This window comes from Petromyzon marinus, chromosome 22 (assembly GCF_048934315.1).
Source record: "Petromyzon marinus isolate PM22_M1 ecotype Great Lakes invasive population chromosome 22, UKy_Petmar_22M1.pri1.0, whole genome shotgun sequence".
In the NCBI taxonomy this organism is placed as follows: Eukaryota; Metazoa; Chordata; class Hyperoartia; order Petromyzontiformes; family Petromyzontidae; genus Petromyzon; species Petromyzon marinus.
The window spans coordinates 18,216,631-18,235,547 of NC_133688.1; the positions used below are offsets into that span (position 1 = coordinate 18,216,631).

At 44.3% G+C, this 18,917-nt stretch overlaps 1 protein-coding gene across 4 annotated transcripts in view; it reads left to right on the forward strand.

Annotated features, from left to right (window-relative positions):
* LOC116944881 (collagen alpha-1(XI) chain-like) overlaps nucleotides 1-18,917 on the forward strand; it is a 176,649-nt gene that overhangs the window by 132,389 nt on the left and 25,343 nt on the right. For all 4 annotated transcript variants that reach the window (XM_076068804.1, XM_032958737.2, XM_076068805.1 and 1 more), the window contains 10 exons: nucleotides 468-521; nucleotides 1,665-1,772; nucleotides 3,810-3,863; nucleotides 4,344-4,397; nucleotides 4,836-4,889; nucleotides 6,571-6,624; nucleotides 8,385-8,492; nucleotides 15,724-15,777; nucleotides 16,206-16,259; nucleotides 18,765-18,872. In XM_076068804.1, the coding sequence (XP_075924919.1) occupies nucleotides 468-521; nucleotides 1,665-1,772; nucleotides 3,810-3,863; nucleotides 4,344-4,397; nucleotides 4,836-4,889; nucleotides 6,571-6,624; nucleotides 8,385-8,492; nucleotides 15,724-15,777; nucleotides 16,206-16,259; nucleotides 18,765-18,872 (702 nt within the window). The remainder of the gene's footprint in view (nucleotides 1-467; nucleotides 522-1,664; nucleotides 1,773-3,809; nucleotides 3,864-4,343; nucleotides 4,398-4,835; nucleotides 4,890-6,570; nucleotides 6,625-8,384; nucleotides 8,493-15,723; nucleotides 15,778-16,205; nucleotides 16,260-18,764; nucleotides 18,873-18,917) is intronic.

Genomic DNA, 18,917 nt, shown 5'->3' on the forward strand with positions numbered 1-18,917 from the left:
ACCCACGCTCGTCAGAAGGCAAACACGCTCAATCGTGGCTAATAGGACGAACTTCCCACGCAATTCCTCTTTATTTGTGAAGCAAAATTCTGAAAAGTCGGCATCCATTCCGCAAATGCTGAGCGGGCAAAAGCCGCGGAAAATCGCAAAACGAATATAAACAATAGGGCCGTACATCTCCCGTGCATATAATAAGGAGCCATGGGGTCATAGGTGCCATGGCAGATGAGAGGAATTCTCTTGTAACCTCGCTGCCCGGTTGCACCGCGCACCCTGCTCAAGCCATCTGGGGGAGGCTTGACGTAGCTTGAAATTAATTTCCAAAGGGCCCACTCGTGCCGGGGGAAGGAACAATTAAGGTGGCCACGGCACTGTGCACCAAAAGGCAAGCAGCAGCTGCCCCCCGTCGGCCCTCAAGGCCATCAATAATGATTCCGTTGTTTTGCTTTGCGTTTTTTTATATCTAGGGTGACTCTGGAGAGGCAGGCGACCCTGGGTTTCCCGGAGAGCCAGGCCCTGGGGTGAGCAACGTGGAAAGAGTGGCTGAGCTGTGGATAGGGACGTTGAGTTAATGTTGTACCAGCCAGAGTGTTTGCTGAGATGTGGATGGGAACGTTGAGTTAATGGTGTACCGGCCAGAGTGTTTGCTGAGCTGTGCTGCACGAATTGGGCGTACACTGTGCAGAGGTCGCGTGCACAGGGCAACACTATGACAAGTTTAATTGACTCGAGGATCCGCTCGAATTCAGCTGCACATTCTATAAAACCGCTGCATTAAAGAACGTTTCTGTGGCTGTTGTTTTTGTTATGTTTAATCGACCTGGGTTTTGATATCACGACAATAGTGTGAATTGACAATTGGTTTGTAAAACTTGTTTTTAATTTAAAATGCGGAGTTTAAACATGCACACCCTTTGTCTTGTACAATGTTTCGTGATGTTTATGCAATGCGGAGGGCGATCCATAGAGTGATACCCTCACTAAAATAATATGGGGACATATCCTTAGCTCTTTCGGTAAAGTCACGTTGAAGGGAAACAATAAAATAATAAAATATATATAAAACAATAAAAATTATCACAACGTTTCGACCATAACACAAACGGTCATCATCCGTCACGAAAGCTTTAAATCAAAATATGGGGACATGATAGGGGAAAACAAACATTTTATTTCAAAGCCTCTACATGTCTCCCACCCATCTCAATCATTTGACTGTCTCTTCTGTAAGTTGTGGTGACATCACTTTCACAATATTCAGTCACCAGTTGAGAAATAAGAGGGTCATTGCAAATCAGTGTCGTGCCTATAAATGGATCACCCTGTAAATATCCAAAATTATGGTTATTAAAACAATGCAGAGTGTGGGAAGAGTAATGCAAATAATCCAGAGGGCATTTAAAGTGACTACGAATGAAAACTAAGCCCAATAAAATGTCTGGTAAGACTTGTTGTCTGTGCTCAGAGGTCTGACGGCCACATTGTTTTAAATCACAGTTGCCGAGCACAGGCCCAAAATTCCGAACGGCCAGCCACGACCAGCACCTTTGCATGCGTAAGACAGCACGAGTGAATACGTGTCTTTAAATCGAGCAAAGGTCAAGCAGAGGTTAAGCCAGTGTGTTGAGCCGTGTTCCGTTTTAATCTTCGTTAAATTGAAACAGGGCCCGAAAGGAGAGCACGGGGAGAAGGGAGAGTCGGGGCCTCCAGGAACGGCCGGCCCTGCCGGTGCCAAGGGACCCGTGGGAGAAGATGGACCAAAGGGAAACCCTGTGAGTTATTTAGTTATGTTGTTCGATTAAACGTACAGTGGCGTGAGAAGAGCGACAACAAACAGCAATCTGGCAAAAGCAAATGTGACAATAGTGGAAGGCGACAGAGAGAGGCAGGATGAGTGAGGAAAAGATGGGCCGATGGAGTTGAGGAGGAGGAAGTACTTTAGCAGGGAGGAGTAACGCAGAAATTTCAGCGACAAATGACGGTGATGGTGCCGATAATACCAACTTTGGAGGGCTGCTGCTGATGGTAGTTCATGAACTAGGGTTGCGAACTGTTCCACAGATCAAACCCGGACATATTTCCCATTCAGCTTTTGTCTGTCAAAACTGTGCCGTGTACCTAAATAAAGTTCAACTCAATACCGCCAGATTTTGGTGCAGATTAATACCTGCCTGTCGAATTCTGATGCCAGTTCCCGGATTGTCCGGGTCAAACCCAGACAGGTAGCAATCGAAAAAGTGAACCCAGTAGCCTGTATGGGAAAATAGATGTTTAATGTTTGTAATTAGTTCACATTTTCTCACTTCTTGCAACTTCGCGATATAGGGATTAAGCTCTCCTCCCGGATGAAGCCTGTGGTTATTTTGTACAATGTGTGTATTTTTTTAATAAGATGGTCCTTTCAATAAATTGCTTTTTAGGTTTTATATTTTTCCATTGCCAAAGGTGTTATCCTTTGTCTTCAGTATAATATATCAGTGAATTAGCTGTTTTGCAAAATTAAAATAGACTAAAAGTTTCTTGGTCAATTTTTATGGGAGAGAAATCCGTTTACATTCAATTTACGTTCGGAATGGCTTATATATTCCCCATAGAATATTCCCAAAAATACAAATTCAGCAGATTCAATAAAATCTAAAACGTATGTAAAGTATGTAAATTTCCCTTGCCTTACGGGTCTCATGTCTTTGACCGATACAATTATTGGATAAACACTCGAAATGGAAACAAACGGTCATTATCAGCACTGAACATTTATAGCTGTAGTAACAGCAGATGATTATGGATGGGAATTTGCATTCATAGGGGGCTTAGATGCCGCAGTACCTCAAAGCACCTTACAATCACATCTCAACTCAACCATTCTAAATGCCCTGCGAATGGCATATTGGCAATGATGGTGTTTATGATTTCACCAAAAAGCACCTTCTTCAGGAATGGTAATACGACATATATACAAAGAGAAATGCCCCCCATGTAGCCTTAACAGGCTGTTGGGACATGTGCTGTTAGCAAGTACCTATGAAGGCCGGCATGGCACATGTGGGGGTGGGTGGCCAGCACTACGCCCGGCCGCCTTTGTCTCCCCCAGTGGCGATGTTTTCACATTGCACCAGGTACTCATTTAAGGCTGAGTTAACATAGGGAAGGCCCAGGACCAGTTCAGACAGTCGTCACTGGTGTTGGCCATGAGCGGGAATCGAACTTGTCACGCAGGGTTCGTAGTGCAGTGCGCTAACTGCTGCGCCACCGCTCCCCCCTATAGCACACAAACACACATTCCACTTACCCAGTGCTTCGCTGACATGTTTTGTAATGGCTTGCATATATAGCACGTTTGTGTTTATAAATGTTCGCTCTTAGTGGTGGATTTCTTTTTCACACACGTGTGCTGTGAACTCGGGGTGCAGGTGTTCAAAAAGTATATCCCCCCCCCCCCCCCCGGTGATCGTGAGCACGTAATAAAACATGACGGACTAGAGGTATTGGAAAATCCGTTTGAAAATTGTGAACTCCTAGCTGCAGGTGCTGATGGATTAATAATAAGATGAATGCGATGGGCTGAGGTCATGAATTACGCAATTTCAGTTGTTTTTTTTTCCAGCGACTAACTTGCTGTTTAACTTTTTCGTGCCCAGGTTTCTTAAGGAAATGTGTCAATGACACTGCCTTGAAAGGAAAGAAAAAACATGAAAATTGGCGACTTTTTGGGCCAAAGGCGCCTTCTTCGTATCTGTGCGCCACTGCCAACGCAGCGTCGCCAAATATTTGGGTTTCATTTGTAAGGAACTTTCTTTTGTTTCCTTCAGGGCCCTGTTGGATTTCCTGGTGACCCAGGACCTCCCGGCGAGGCTGGTCCATCCGTAAGTATTTTCCTGACTTTTGCGATTTTAGTTCACTTCAACGGTGAAGAGGTAAAGATGCAGCCCTGCAATTTCTTGATCACACCACTATCAGCAGATGGACTTCCAACGGAGATAACTGTAGCGAACCCTGTCTAGAGGGTATTTGGCCTTCTATGCTGGCCAGACCTCTTGGAAGAGGTAGGAGTATACCCACATTTAACCTCACCACAGGCAACCTGCCTGCCTCTGAGTTGACAACCTGCCTCCCGCGGCAAGAAATGGAATCAATCCGGCGACCTCTGGACTGCAAGTCCAGCGTGCAAACCATTTCTCGCCTCCGATTAGCACGGTTGGCTATGGTACGAAAGAAGTTTAACATACATACACACACATACACCACGCAAAAACATCTTCCCTGCCTCCACAACCCCCTTCAGAATGGTCCGACCCCCTCGCATTGAGCCGAGGACCCTCAACCACTGCTTGTGTTTGTTCCAGGGCCAGGACGGATCTCCCGGTGACAAAGGTGAAGATGGGGAAGCTGGAACAGCTGTGAGTTCTCAACGTCGATGACGCATGCCCCGTCCACACTATTCAACTCTTAGGAATGAATTACGAGTGTCTGTGTACTTGTGTGTGTAGGGAGCGGTAGTGTAGCGGTTAGCGCGCTGCGCTACAAACCTGGCGACCCCAGTTAGACCCCCGCTCATGGCACAACACCAGTCACAAATATCTGAACCGGTCCTGGGCTCCCCCCTGGTCGACTCAGCCTCGAATGAGTACGGTGCGGTGTGTAAACATCGCCACGAGAGAGACAAAGGCGGTCGGGCGTGGTGCTGGCCACCCACCCCCTCGTGTATTGTTCCGGCCTTCATAGGTACTCGCTAACGGCACTTGCCCCAACAGTCTGTTCAAGGCTATGCGGGGGATCTCTGTCTTTGTCTTTGTGTGTGTGCGTACGTTTGTCAACTGAGTGATGTATTTGGCCAGGGATCGCCTGGACCAGTTGGTGAAGTTGGACCCCCAGGACCACCAGGAAAGAGGGTAAGTGCCAATCATCATCATCATCATCATCCTCGTCATCATATCTTACGAGATACCTCGCACAAGGATAACACAGCTCCCAATGGCACCCATCTCAATATTTCACGCATAATATGTTCATCTTCACAGAAAATATTGAAACTGCATTCTGAGATGCGCTGTTACATAATGGGCGCTGTATATGGTATAATTATTAGTATCTGGTGGATTAAATATGACACGTTTGGGATTCACGATGCGTCTAAGGTATAGTTCAATCTCAAGGCAATGCGCAATAGGGTCAGCACGTCAGTGTGTGGTAGGGGAGTGAGTGGTGATTAGGAAAGGAAAATATATAGCAGCGTTGTAATGCTGCGTGATATAAATCGGACAGATTATGCTGTTTTACGATTTTTTTACGTTTTTGCATTTTATGACACCACTACATGTTTAAGGCTGTGTTTAAGTATCATGCATGTTTATTACCGAACCTCCGGTAAGTAAGACCCTAACTGCATATTGTCAGGGGAATATGATAATTGAATATGCATATATTTTTAACAGTGGAACGTTGGAACGTCGGAATATGTCTTACTGACGTCGGAGGGCATGGTGGGAACCTAAATCCCTAAAGCTGCACGCGTGCAGAGGGGACATTTAATAATGCCCCAATTTACACCGCCAAGATCCACATAAAGCCCACCAGTTGCCACTGGGAGTACCGCTTTCTCTGCAGCCTTAGCTTTTTTCTCGCCATACGATACTTGTTCATTAGCATTCAACAACGGGCGAATCGCCCGGCGGTCAGCGTGCCGCACCACACAGAGCCAGTCTGAATGGGGCTGGCACTTTTGAGCACTGCAGCTGCCAAAAAAACTGCGCCGCGATCCACCTTTGTGGGGCATCGTTTTTTTTTGTTTTACGAAGCAGGGCCCATCGCATGCTGGCATCAGAGAAACAATTCCACAGTTGTAAGTTAAATGACAACGGTTTGCGCCCTTTGTCGATCCATTGCCGAATGAAGACCCTGCCCCCACCCCCCCCCCCCACCCCCAGTGTGGCTTGGTAAGGCGATGGTGGTGAAGGCGAGGGATAGTACCAGTTTGGATGTCACTTACCACTGATGTCATGATGTTCTTAACGTTAGTCACGGGCGGGAAATGAACTCAGGTCACTGGGTTCATAGCACGGGACATAGCACGAGGGGAGAACTGCACGCACATGCATCGCCTTGAGTGGTGTATCAACATTATTACGCAACTGACAAAAACTGAGACTTTTAACGTTCTCGGAAAATTGACGTTTCCCAGGAAAGCATAATCAAAATAAGGGTGATCTTGATTAAATCACGACAGATGGCAATTCTACAATGCAACCAGCCACAGTGCCACCACAACCTCCATGTATGATTTTAAACAACATTATATAACGTTACAATGTGAAATACCATAAAAAAGATCCCTTTGTCGCACGAACATATTTGTTTCTCTCGCATTAGCATATTACATCTCATCATTGTTTAACCTTGCCCATCATTGTTTGACCTTGCCCAATAAAAGCATTCGAACGAAACACAAATGTAGTGAAATACACAGTTGCAGAATTCTGTTTGTTGACCTGTGATCAAACCGACTCGTCTTTCCGTGGCTGTTGCATAACCCATGTCACGTTGTATAACGACGATGTCACTTGATCGCGTCAGGGGCAAGCTGGACAACGAGGACCGGAAGGAAGACAAGGAGAGAAGGGAGCAAAGGTAATGACCCGCCTTCACTCCGTGATGGAGGAGATTAAGCCATTTTCATCTCAAATTGTATGCCATATTATGTGAAGACCAAACGGATTTATTTATTTTCATTAATTTGTGATGATAATTTTCGTGTTGTGTATTTTTTTCTTGTTATTTATGTATCAATTTATATAGTTTTTGATTTGTTACGTAGTGCGGTCACCTTGTCCATGGGTCAATGTGCATTGCATTTCGACTCCATATTCACACGCATTGTTGTTGTTGTCCTGGCCAAGCCCATTCGCTGCTTTTAAAGTCGATATCTCTGATTTGTGTTTTGTTTCCTCATCCACGCGCTCCTCCTTCCGTCTCTCATTGTAAATTCCGAGCAGCTGTTTTGTTCACATTCGTCACCGGGTTCGCATTTCCGATCCATACGTCCTGTCTGGCAATGTGAACGTAACCTCTTCGGGCACATTGGCACACCGCTTGTCATTGATAAAATCGGCTTTCCGAAAGCACTCTGTCCTGCTGTCATCCACATCTTTATTCAATCGTCATTTTCACCCCAATGGGCCGCCTCCACGTTTTATATTTTAGGCTGGGTTCACATGGGGTCCCTTAAACCGTGTGCAACGATACATGATGGCCGACTTTCAGACCCAATTAAGTGATGACATAGGAGGTGCAACATCAGCGTGATTAAATGCCGCTGGTGGACAGTGGTAAGTGATTATTGAGCAAAGTGAGGGCATTTCCTTGGCTATACCACGAAACAAGGCCTGATGTCAGGGACATAAGATGGAAAAATAAATTCCTGAGGGATTACTTATGTCAAAATGTCAAATCTGAAGTTCGTTTTAAATGTGTTCTTTGGGTCTGGGGTGGGTGAGATTAGCTGGAGTTTGAAGCCTGGGCCTGGTAAGTTTATTATAATAATGCATTTTTTCGAGTGAAATTTCTAATATGTGAGTGATAACTATGCATTTAAAAGTAATTTGTAATGATAGCTTGGCCCTATCGTACGTACTTATATTTTGTTGTGGCTGCATAAATGTTTGTGTCACGCGGACTGCATGTGTCGCTGAAACTGTCGCCTTAATAAAGGCCTAAACTATGCCCAAATTATCACTAACATCTAAAAATCCTCTGAACACAGCCTAATGGTGCAACAATCTGTGAAATGTTATCCACTTGGTCCGTGCGATGTCACTGACAAATCAGGCAACCCAATGCCTCCCACTTGTCACATGGTCTCGCGCTATCAGTAACACCTGTAGATTGCTACATCTTACTGCACTGTTTTGGTTACAGCTCATCAACGGCCATTCTCATCTCCATTTACCACTTCCTGGGACCCACACGAGCACTTGCTGCACCCTTTTCTCACCGATGCGGTGAATGCACGTGGCCCAGCCAGCTGAAGGTGGTCTTCTTTGATGGATGATAAAATGAACGGCCGGTTTGTCCGTTGACATACCTCCTCATATGTCATCACGTCCTTCAGGGGTATATACGTCGGTGTTATGTGAAATGCGATCGTGTTAATAAAGCCGAGGCTCCTACCATACTCAATGGTTGCATTCATTAGGCCCAATCTCAGCAGTGGAGCATCTGAGCTATTGGCGCGTTGTTTACGTGACAAACCTTACTGGCTGTCGTATGGTGGAGGGTTACGACACATTTATACTTACGCGACCTCACCGAAAAACCTTGATTGTGAAAAAGATTTAATATATTAAAAAAATAAAGCCGCGTCTTGGTGAATGCCATCTCCCTCTTTTAAGGGCGACCACGGTATGGAAGGGCCAGCCGGAAAAACAGGCCCAGTCGGTGCCCAAGGGCTTCCGGGAAAACCTGGATCGGAGGGACTGCGCGGCATCCCAGGGTCTGTGGTGAGTGCCCACCGTGCTTGTGCCGACTATATGGGCCCTACTAGGGTTGCCACCTTAAAAAAATGTACACTGTATGGACAGCGACTGTATTATATGGCGACCATGTTATGAAAAAAAAGATATGGACAACACAAAAGCGTCAAAATGATGTTCCTGGCCAAACAGCTGTTTACAATAACAGAGTCAAAAAAGTTACAAGTGATGTTTCGGATGGAAACTCAAAGCAAGGCAAGCACAATGTCAAGTTGCATCGCACTCATGCGCTGTTGGAGTAAAAATAATTCCAATTACCCAGGGAGAGCCTCGCCGAGTCTCAAGACTCCTGTCAGGAGGGGTCCCTGCTGCATTGGGTTGTTTGGCCAATGCCGTTAATGAGCCTTTGGCTTCATGTGGGAAGTAGCCGGGACTACCCAGAGGAAAATCCCCTACACATTCAAGGGGGTTAACACTCAAAGCGTAACACATATTCAAGAATACATTGCTGTTCCATCACCTCCTGGCCATCACGCAGCCCAAACCTACAGCACCTCGTATTCCCAGGAAGTCTCCGATCAAAGTGTAAACCAGGCATAAATCTGCTTGGCTTCCGAGGTCTGATGCATCTCCGATTAGCATGGTTGGCTACGTATGGCGCAAAAGAAGTTCAACATACGTACAAACAAAAATGATGCATTCATTTGACACGAGCAATATAAACGTTTATATTGGCGTGTCTCTTACCACTCTGGTATAAGTAAATTATTCCAAGGTTTTCCATCAAACAAACACAAATCCCCATTCTCCGGTTATTAATATTTGCTTCTCTGCTTATCCCCCCCCCTTCTGTAGGACAATAGAGCACTTTCGCTGGCAGCAGAGGGCATGTGTAATGTTTGCACACACAGGGCATCGATCCCCTTGGAACCGATGCTCTTGAATCCAGAGATTGCACGTGCAGCATTTACATGCGGCCGATATCGAGCTAAAAGGAACAAATCAGGTTTACATGGAAAGGGTGGGAAATTGATTCTTTGGAATCCGATTAGGGCCCCTTAGACTATGCACGCGTGCGCCCATTTGGCAAAGGGTCACAGGTCCCATCCATGGATCCTCAGGGCAGCTTTCCCAGTGCAAACGCTGCAGCTCAACCCGAAGTGGAATGCAGCCCCACGTCTGTTTCCACGCTAAATTCAATTGAGTTAATCGATGATCTGGAATATCTGTTAGGCAACCCCCCTTCCCCCCTCCCCCCCATCGATGCCATATTCACAGGTACTGTTCAGCCCTTTCATTTATCCACTGCTGGATGAAAAGGCCTCCCCATGTCGGGTTATATGATCCATACTTTATCTGGATTGTAAACGCGAGTTTGGTAAAGGTTGGGACCATAGACGTTGGATCATGGTACAGTACAACGACGTATTTTTCTGCGCTAGTTGCTATATTCGAGGGTAGAATATCTTCACCCCACTACGAGTGCTGCATTTCAGAGTGAGCAAACGATCGCTCAGGTTTTGATGTCAAATCAAATTAGACACTCCATCTAAATTTACACTGACAATGTACAGTTATTGTATGCGAAGCACAAGGCTGTCTTGTTGCTAGGTTTTACAATAATACACAGGATGAATAACGTAGCTTGATGAACACCTTCATTCATGGACGTTGAGTGAGATATACATTGGTTTGTATCTGTCCTACATTCGTTTGATTTTTAAAATAACCAATTGGAAACCCAGTCAGCGGGACAAATGCGCACAAAAGTGAAATAGACAACAGTGCCCAAGGTTCTTCCATTCAAAAACTGAGAGAATTGCAGTAATGACAAGAGTTTACAAGGACCAAAAACAGACAGTGCAACGTCACCTAGACTTGTTACCGAGGTATAGGCAGTTACGCAGAAAGATCAGATACATGAACAAAAATTTTAAAAAGCAGAGAATTTAAACGAACATAAAGCAGTGAAAAAAAAACTGAGAATAGGTTTTCCCCTTTTTTCTGGCAACAAAACAGCTGTGTTAAGATTTTAAACACCAAACTGAAACCGTTTACAAGGAATCATGTCTGCATTAACAACAATACTTGTGGTCAGAATGCAAACAAAAAACATACTCTGATAGTATACGCATTTGCTTTGAAACTGATTGGTCCACACCAGAGACAGCTTTCTTTAGTCTCAAAATGGTGTTGGCGTCCTCTGGTCTAACACCGTTTTGAGACTAAAGAAAGCTGTATCTTGTGTGGGCCAATCAGTTTCAAGGACAATGCACACATTATCAGAGTATGTTTTTTTGTTTGCATTCTGACCACAAGTATTGTGGTTAATGCAGATATGATTCCTTGTAAAAGGTTTCAGTTTGGTGTTTTAACGTCTTAACACCTATTTTGTTGCCAAAAAATAGGGGAAAACCTATGATCATATCTTGGTACTGGCAAAGGAGGTCCCATGAAGTACAAAAAACTGTGAACAATCAGAATATTTAGACAGGAAGAGGCATCCGATGAGCTGTGAAGCTCTTTTTTCACAGATGTCCAGTAGGGGCGGGGCAGCAAGTTACAACAGCAAATAATACGAAAAAAAATATGTAAGAACAAGATAGAGAAAAGGCAAGCAAGTCGTTAACAAAAAATCTAAAATATAAATTAAGTATCCAAGTACACATTTCTCAAGTACTTAATTCCTGCCGATTTGTCAACACCAAATGCAAGCTTGGGCAAGGCAGCAAAACAACAACACCAGTCCCAGACCACACCAAGACAACACAGTCCCTTGATGACATTGCACATTAAAATTGAACAATTGATACATGAATTTAGATTTAAAGCTTTCGTGACTGTAGGGATTCATATTCTTGGTTCTTTCGGTAAAGTCACGTAGAAGGGAAACAATAAAATAATAAAAATATAAAACACTAAAATTCTCACGGCGTTTCGACTGTAACATAAGCAATCATCATCAGGTGTGAAAACCACAGCAAAAAGATTTGAAAAAAGTGGCGGTTATTTTTAACATTAGCACCACAGATAGCGATTTGACAGTTTGTTCAGATGGACGAGTCCATCTATGTTCGGAAAAGAGGAGGGGGGAGACGAAAATAATGGATGCGGTCTGAAAGCCACCGTAAGTGTGAACAATCAATTAAGACCCGAAATGGTTTATCAAATCCTTCCAATGATTGCTAAGCCAGAATCCATCTTCTCGGTTGAAATTGTCTCTGTGTTGGTATATGTGGATAACCTCATTAACGAATCTCTCATGGTAGCCAGATGGCTTGCAAAGAACCTCTGTCTTGGAGAAGTCAATGTCATGTAAGCCTACTGAATTATAACAGTGATCTGCCATGGCCGAGGTGTTGGTCCTACCATGTTTTAGGTCTGCTTTGTGTTCACGAATGCAGTCCGAGACATGTCGATAGGTTTCTACAATGTAACTACTACCACAGAGGCAACTTAGTTTGTAGACGCCAGGGTACTGTATGTCCAGAATCACATCTTTTACAGACGGAACCAGATCACAGATTTTATGTAATGTGTTGAATCGGACCTGGATCTTGTGTTTATTAAAGATTTTGGAGATCTTTTTTGTAATTCCCGCAATGTAGGGTAAAGTGATGGTTTTGAAAGGCTCCTCAAGATGGTCTTTCTTCACGGTTGGAGTGATAGCTTTGCGGATTGTGTAGTCGGAGTAACCATTAGCCTTAAGAGCTTGGTGTACGTGCTTGAGTTCACTGGCTATGTGTTTCTGGTCGGATATGCATTGGGCTGTATGGTGCAGAGTCTTGATGAGGGAATTCTTCTGGGACGGATGGTGGTGGGAATCCGGTTTCAGGTCAGCATCCATATGGGTAGCTTTCCTGTAGACAGAGTGGCTCATTGAACCATCAGGTCCCTTTGTTATTAGGACATCCAAAAAAAGGTAGCTTGCCATCTTTTTCGACTTCCATGGCAAATCTAATGGCTGGGTGTATGGAATTGATGTGGTCGAAGAATTGGTCTAGAGCAGGCCGGCCATGTGGCCAGATGAGAAAAGTGTCATCCACGTACCTCTTTCATAAGGTTGGGCGTAGAGTGGCAGTCTGGATGGCGTCAGTCTCAAATTTCTCCATGAAAATGTTGGCTACAACCGGAGACAGGGGGGGGGCCCATTGGGGTGCCCTCAGTTTGTTTGTAGAAAGTTCCATTCCAAGTGAAGTATGTATTGGTTAAGCTGTGTATCACCAGGGGGGGGGTACCTCAGTGTTTAGTCCTTGATGAACCAAGTCTTCAATGATTGCGATGGTGTCAGGTACAGGAACTTTGGTGAATAAGGAAACTACATCAAAACTGACAAGCAGGTCGTCTGGGGACAGGGAAATACCCTTGATTGTCGATACCATGGTGAGTAGAATTTTGTACCGCAGAGGTGTTTTTTCCAGTGAAAGGCCGCAGGATTTCAGACAGTAAACGAGCCAGTTTGTAGGGGGGAGAGGGGGGGAGTTGATAGTAGAGACTATGGGACAAAGGGGTGTATCTACTTTATGTATTTTTGGTAAGCCGTATAATCTTTGTGGCCTGGCAGCAGAAGGTTTCAACGAAAACTGTTTGGTTTGATCAATTAATGCGGTTGAATAAGAAATGATTTTGTTGGTTTGTATGACGAGGCTGTTGGCGGGATCTCTTTATTTTTGTATAGCTGCCATCGTTGAGTAATTCTTGGATTTTGTTGTTATATTCTATTTTATCCATGATGACAGTGGCATTGCCCTTGTCAGCCGAGAGGATTACAATGTCATCCCTCTTTTTTAATTTATATAATTCAAAACGCTCATCTTTTCTGAGCTTGCTAGCTGGCATCTTAGCGTTTTTTAGGGTTGCAGCGATTTCAGATGTTGCTATGTCTGCGGCGATGTGACCCCAGGCCCTTGAGAGCCACGTTTACTTGGGCAATTATATCATTAACTGGGTTGTGTTTAGGTGTGACTGCAAAGTTTAGCCCTTTAGCTAAAACGGTTTTCAGACCATCAGAAATAGAACTGTTACTGCGATTAATTACGACTTTGTAACGTCTAGCTTTTTGGTGTGTGGGTCCGTTTTTGTTGTTGTTTATTATTTAAAAAAGAGGGATGACATTGTCATTCTCTTAGCTGACAAGCGCAATGCCACTGTCATCATGGATAAAATAGAATATAACAACGAAATTCAACAATTATTCAATGATGGCAGCTATACAAAAATAAAAAGAGATCCCACCAACAGCCTCGTCACACAACACAACAAAATCATTTCCGATTCAACCGCATTAATTGATCAAACCAAACAGTTTTCGTTGAAACCTTCTGCTGCCAGGCCACCAAGATCATACGGCTTACCAAAAATACATAGATACACCCCTTCGTCCCATCGTCTCTACTATCAATTCCCCCACCTACAAACTGACTCGTTTTCTGTCTGAAATCCTGCGGCCTTTCACTGGAAAAACCACCTCTGCGGTACAAAATTCTACTCACCTGGTATCGACAATCAAGGGTATTTCCCTGTCCCCAGACGACCTGCTTGTCAGTTTTGGTGTAGTTTCCTTATTCACCAAAGTTCCTGTACCTGACACCATCGCAATCATTGAAGACTTGGTTCATCAAGGACTAAACACCGAGGTACCCCCCTGGTGATACACTGCTTAACTAATACATACTTCACTTGGAATGGAACTTTCTACAAACAAACTGAGGGCACTCCAATGGGCTCCCCCCTATCTCCGGTTGTAGCCAACATTTTCATGGAGAAATTTGAGACTGACGCCATCCAGACTGCCACTCTACATCCAACCTTATGGAAGAGGTACGTGGATGACACTTTTGTCATCTGGCCACATGGTCGGCCTGCTCTAGACCAATTCTTCGACCACATCAATTCCATACACCCAGCCATCAGATTTACCATGGAAGTTGAAAAAGATGGCAAGCTACCTTTTTTGGATGTCCTAATAACAAAGAGACTTGATGGTTCAATGAGCCACTCTGTGTACAGGAAAGCTACCCATACGGATGCTTACCTGAAACCGGATTCCTACCACCATCCATCCCAGAAGAATTCCCTCATCAAGACTCTGCACCATAGAGCCCAATGCATATCCGACCAGAAACACATAGCCAGTGAACTCAAGCACGTACACCAAGCTCTTAAGGCTAATGGTTACTCCGACTACACAATCCGCAAAGCTATCACTCTAACCGTGAAGAAGGACCATCTTGAGTAGCATTTCAAAACCATCACTTTACCCTACATTGCGGGGATTACAAAAAAGATCTCCAAAATCTTTAATAAACACAAGATCCAGGTCCGATTCAACACATTACATAAAGTCCGTGATCTGGTTCCGTCTCTAAAAGATGTGATTCCGGACATACAGTACCCTGGCGTCTACAAACTAAGTTGCCTCTGTGGTAGTAGTTACAATGGAGAAACCAAACGACATGTCTCGGACCGCATTCGTGAACACAAAGCAGACCTAAAACATGGTAGGACCAACACCTCGGCCGTGGTAGATCACTGTTCTAATTCAGTAGGCTCACATAACATTGACTTCTACAAGACAGAGGTTCTTTGCAAGCCATCTGACTACCATGAGAGATTCGTTCATGAGGCTATCCACATATACCAACACAGAGACAATTTCAACCGAGAAGATGGATTCTGGCTTAGCAATCATTGGAAGGATTTGATAAACCATTTCGGGTCTTAATTGATTGTTCACGCTTACGGTGGCTTTCAGACCGCATCCATTATTTTCGTCTCCCCCCTCCTCTTTTCCGAACATAGATGGACTCGTCCATCTGAACAAACTGTCAAATTGCTCTCCGTGGTGCTAACGTTAAAAATAACCGCCACTTTTTTCAAATCTTCTTGCTGTGGTTTTCACACCTGATCATGATTGCTTGTGTTGCAGTCGAAACGTCGTGAGAATTTTATTGTTTTATATTTTTATTGTTTTATTGCTTCCCTTCCACGTGACTTTACCGAAAGAACCAAGGATATGATTGATACATGGGTAAGGTTCATCGTTACGGATCAGATTTGAAAATGTGGTTGCCGTATCCGGCACACGTCTGCTACTGAAGGATATTTTTCCAAGGGAGACTTACAAGGTTAAGGGAGGAAACAAGGTCGCTCCAAAATGTTGGTGCTGCAACGGGCACAAGGCTCTGTCACGTTTTCCAATTCTTGTTCTCAGGATAGTTGAAATGAACCCGTGAATGTGTTTCTATCTCACCCCCAGGGTGATCAAGGTATGCCAGGATCTCCTGGGGAGGTTGGCCCTCCTGGACCCATGGTAAGTCCACTAGTTAATTTCACTGGGACTAATTATGACCAACTTTGCCTTGGCGATATTTTTTATATATACACTTTGTATAAGGTTAGACTGTAAGGGCAATGACATAAATGTTTAAAGATGTATATTTTGTCATATAAATGTGCATGCACTCTGAAAGATACTTCAAACTAATACCAACACACCTGTTTTGGAAGTATATAAAACAACCCAGTATAACAATATATTAAATGTATTTTTATTATATATACACATGTGTGCGGTTTCTTAAGAACAACACTGTGGATTAAATGGCAGCATTCAGTGATACCTGAGACGTGGTCGTGTATAATTGTTAAATTTAAAATGTGTGATTATTACGAACGACGGCTATTATGCAAATTAATTTGTGAAACTAAAATATTAAGCTAATCTGTTTCTCGCTTTAGGGACCTCCAGGTTTACCTGGGTTGAAGGGAGATCCTGGTCCGAAAGGAGACAAGGTGGGCCTCATCTGAAATACACAACTATTACTCATTGAAAAAAAATATGTATTTTTTTCCAGATTTTCCAAAACGTTGATTATATCTAATTTTCATAATGGTAGAGGCCAGGTGATTCAGAAGATCAATTCGGTCATCAAAGTAACTGTAGAGTACGCAAATGTACTGGCGTTGAAGCCATCTCAGTGCATTAAATTCCCAACATCAAATATCCAATGAGGACACGGAAAGCACCGCAGGGCTGTGGGGTGAAATGCGAGCGCTCGCGAGTTTCCGAGTCTCCAGCAAGCATGCAATCTGGACCCATCTTTTATCAAACTCACCCATTTATCTAATTAATAAAATATACACACAATAAACCAATTAAAGCTCAGACTCATCGCTATCCACATCCTGGAGCCCTGCACGACCACATGTTCCGTGGGTGAGCTCTGCCAACGCAGGAGGAGGAGGGGGGAGGGGGGCAGAAGTTGTAGGGGTTGATTGGTTGGCTTGTTTAACCACCTGCCACATTTGGCTTTCCTTTGCCCTTGTGCGCCATTTTTCTGAGTTGGCGCGCGCGCGCACAGACAAACGCGACGTTGCATCTGAAGGGGTGGCCTCTCGCCGGTGAATTGGATTTCAGGTCAATGTTGCCGTTCCATTAACTGCTACGAGACACTGTGGGGACACTTTTGGGCACTTTCTGCAGCGTGAGATGACGGTAACAGTGCAGCCCTGCACTTTTTTGCTGCACAGGTGCTGGCGGAAAGGCCCATGGAGCCCTAGGGCGCCCCTCTAAGAGCGCATTTTGGCCTACTCTTTCACACTGGTCGGATGTTTTTGGTAGAGGTGGGAGTATCCAAACTTAGAATTCCATCACATGCGACCTCCTGGTTGACCAACTGTGGTGAGTGGACAGGGTGGGAGCATTTAAACCCACACGTTGACCTCAAAGGCAGTGCTGCCACCTCAAATACCAACTCTCAAGATTCTGGGTTCGAATCCAGGCAATCACCTGTGAGTCAACGAGGTCGTTGAGTATAGTTAGTTCAGAATCAGAATCTATATTTTTCCTCGAGGAATCAGATGAGTTATGAAGCTCTTTTTTTCACAGATGTCCAGTCGGGGCGGGTCAGCAAATTGTCGGTCTCTGTCTGGCCACCAATGACTGCTGTGAAGAAAAAAAAAACCCATCAGATTAAATGTTCGGATAAACAGCAGCTTTGGGTTATTAGAAAGAAAGAAAAACCCGTTTGACTATGATGTCAAGAGAAATGTTCTCGTATGCAGAACAGGTGGGAAAGTGCCGCCCCCTACCGTGTGGAACAGATGTGACTGGAAGGGATCTCCATATCCACGGGGCCCATTCACTTACGCAGAAGGGTTACACCGGTGTGCACGATTTCCGAATGGATTTGTCATCCCATGACGTGACGTGACAAATTTCTGGTGAAAATTACAAAAATGCACAAACATATATTGTATATGAACGAACGTCAAGGGCACGGTGCTCACTCGCACTTTGCTCTAGCTGCGGCGTAGCGGTGTAACAGTCGTGTCAATTTTAAAGCCACCGAATGCTTAATTTGTCACTTCGGCATTCTGGTTGCACTTCTCGGAAATGTATTGTTTTGTATTATGCTTAAATACAAGGGTTTTATTTTACCGTCGTAACGGCAGAACGTATTTCCGCTAAATCCTCAGAAATTAAATATAACGCCGCGTAATCCTGAGAAATGTAACACTTTTTTTTGTTCGAGGTGTTAGTCGTGTTAATCTCTAGGAAGCTACCGATTTCCCACTGCAATTCAAATCCACGGGATAATTTTTTTTCATCACCCCTCAAATATGGTTAAAGGTGCAGCCCTGCAATTGCTTGCTCACACCACTGCTGCCAGAAGCGACCTCCACACGAGGGAACTCTAGAGAGCCCCATCCAGAGGGCATTTTGGTCTCCTCTATAACACAGGACTCTCAAGCTAAACATTTATTAAGGATTACCCACACTTTACCACACCACACGCAACATGCCGATCGACTAAATGTGGTACTCATATCGTATTTACGCTGCTCGGCGGACAGAAGAGAGCGGAATGGGGGGGGGGTGAAGAAATGTGGACCTTTGGTTCAACTGATGCTTAGATTTAATCTATACTTGTGAATGTAGTTTTATATGTATGTGTTAGCGCTCTGAAATACTTCAACATGAAAGGCGTATCGTCAAATAGAGGTTATTATTATTGCTGCGCCGGGAGATGGACCCGAACTGGCAACCTCTGAAATTGCAAGTCCTTGCAAATATAAATAAAACATCTGTGCAAATGTACTTGTTTGCATTAATTAAATACACTATGTAACATAAACTGATTGATGTAAAGACTATATATATATGCATTTAGAAAATGAATAACTTTCATGTGTAAATACACATGGACTGCTTTCATATGGAAATAAATGGAAATCATATTTTTTTTTTTATTGTGGGCATTGTGATATCGCTGTGGCTGTCCCGTCTGTCTCTAGGGCCACCCGGGCCTCATTGGCCTGATCGGGCCTCCTGGAGAGCAGGGAGAAAAGGGGGACCGTGGCCTCCCAGGCCCCCCGGGATCCTTCGGGCCAAAGGGTGACCAAGTACGGTTTCTCACAATATATTTTAATTCATTACCTATATTTACA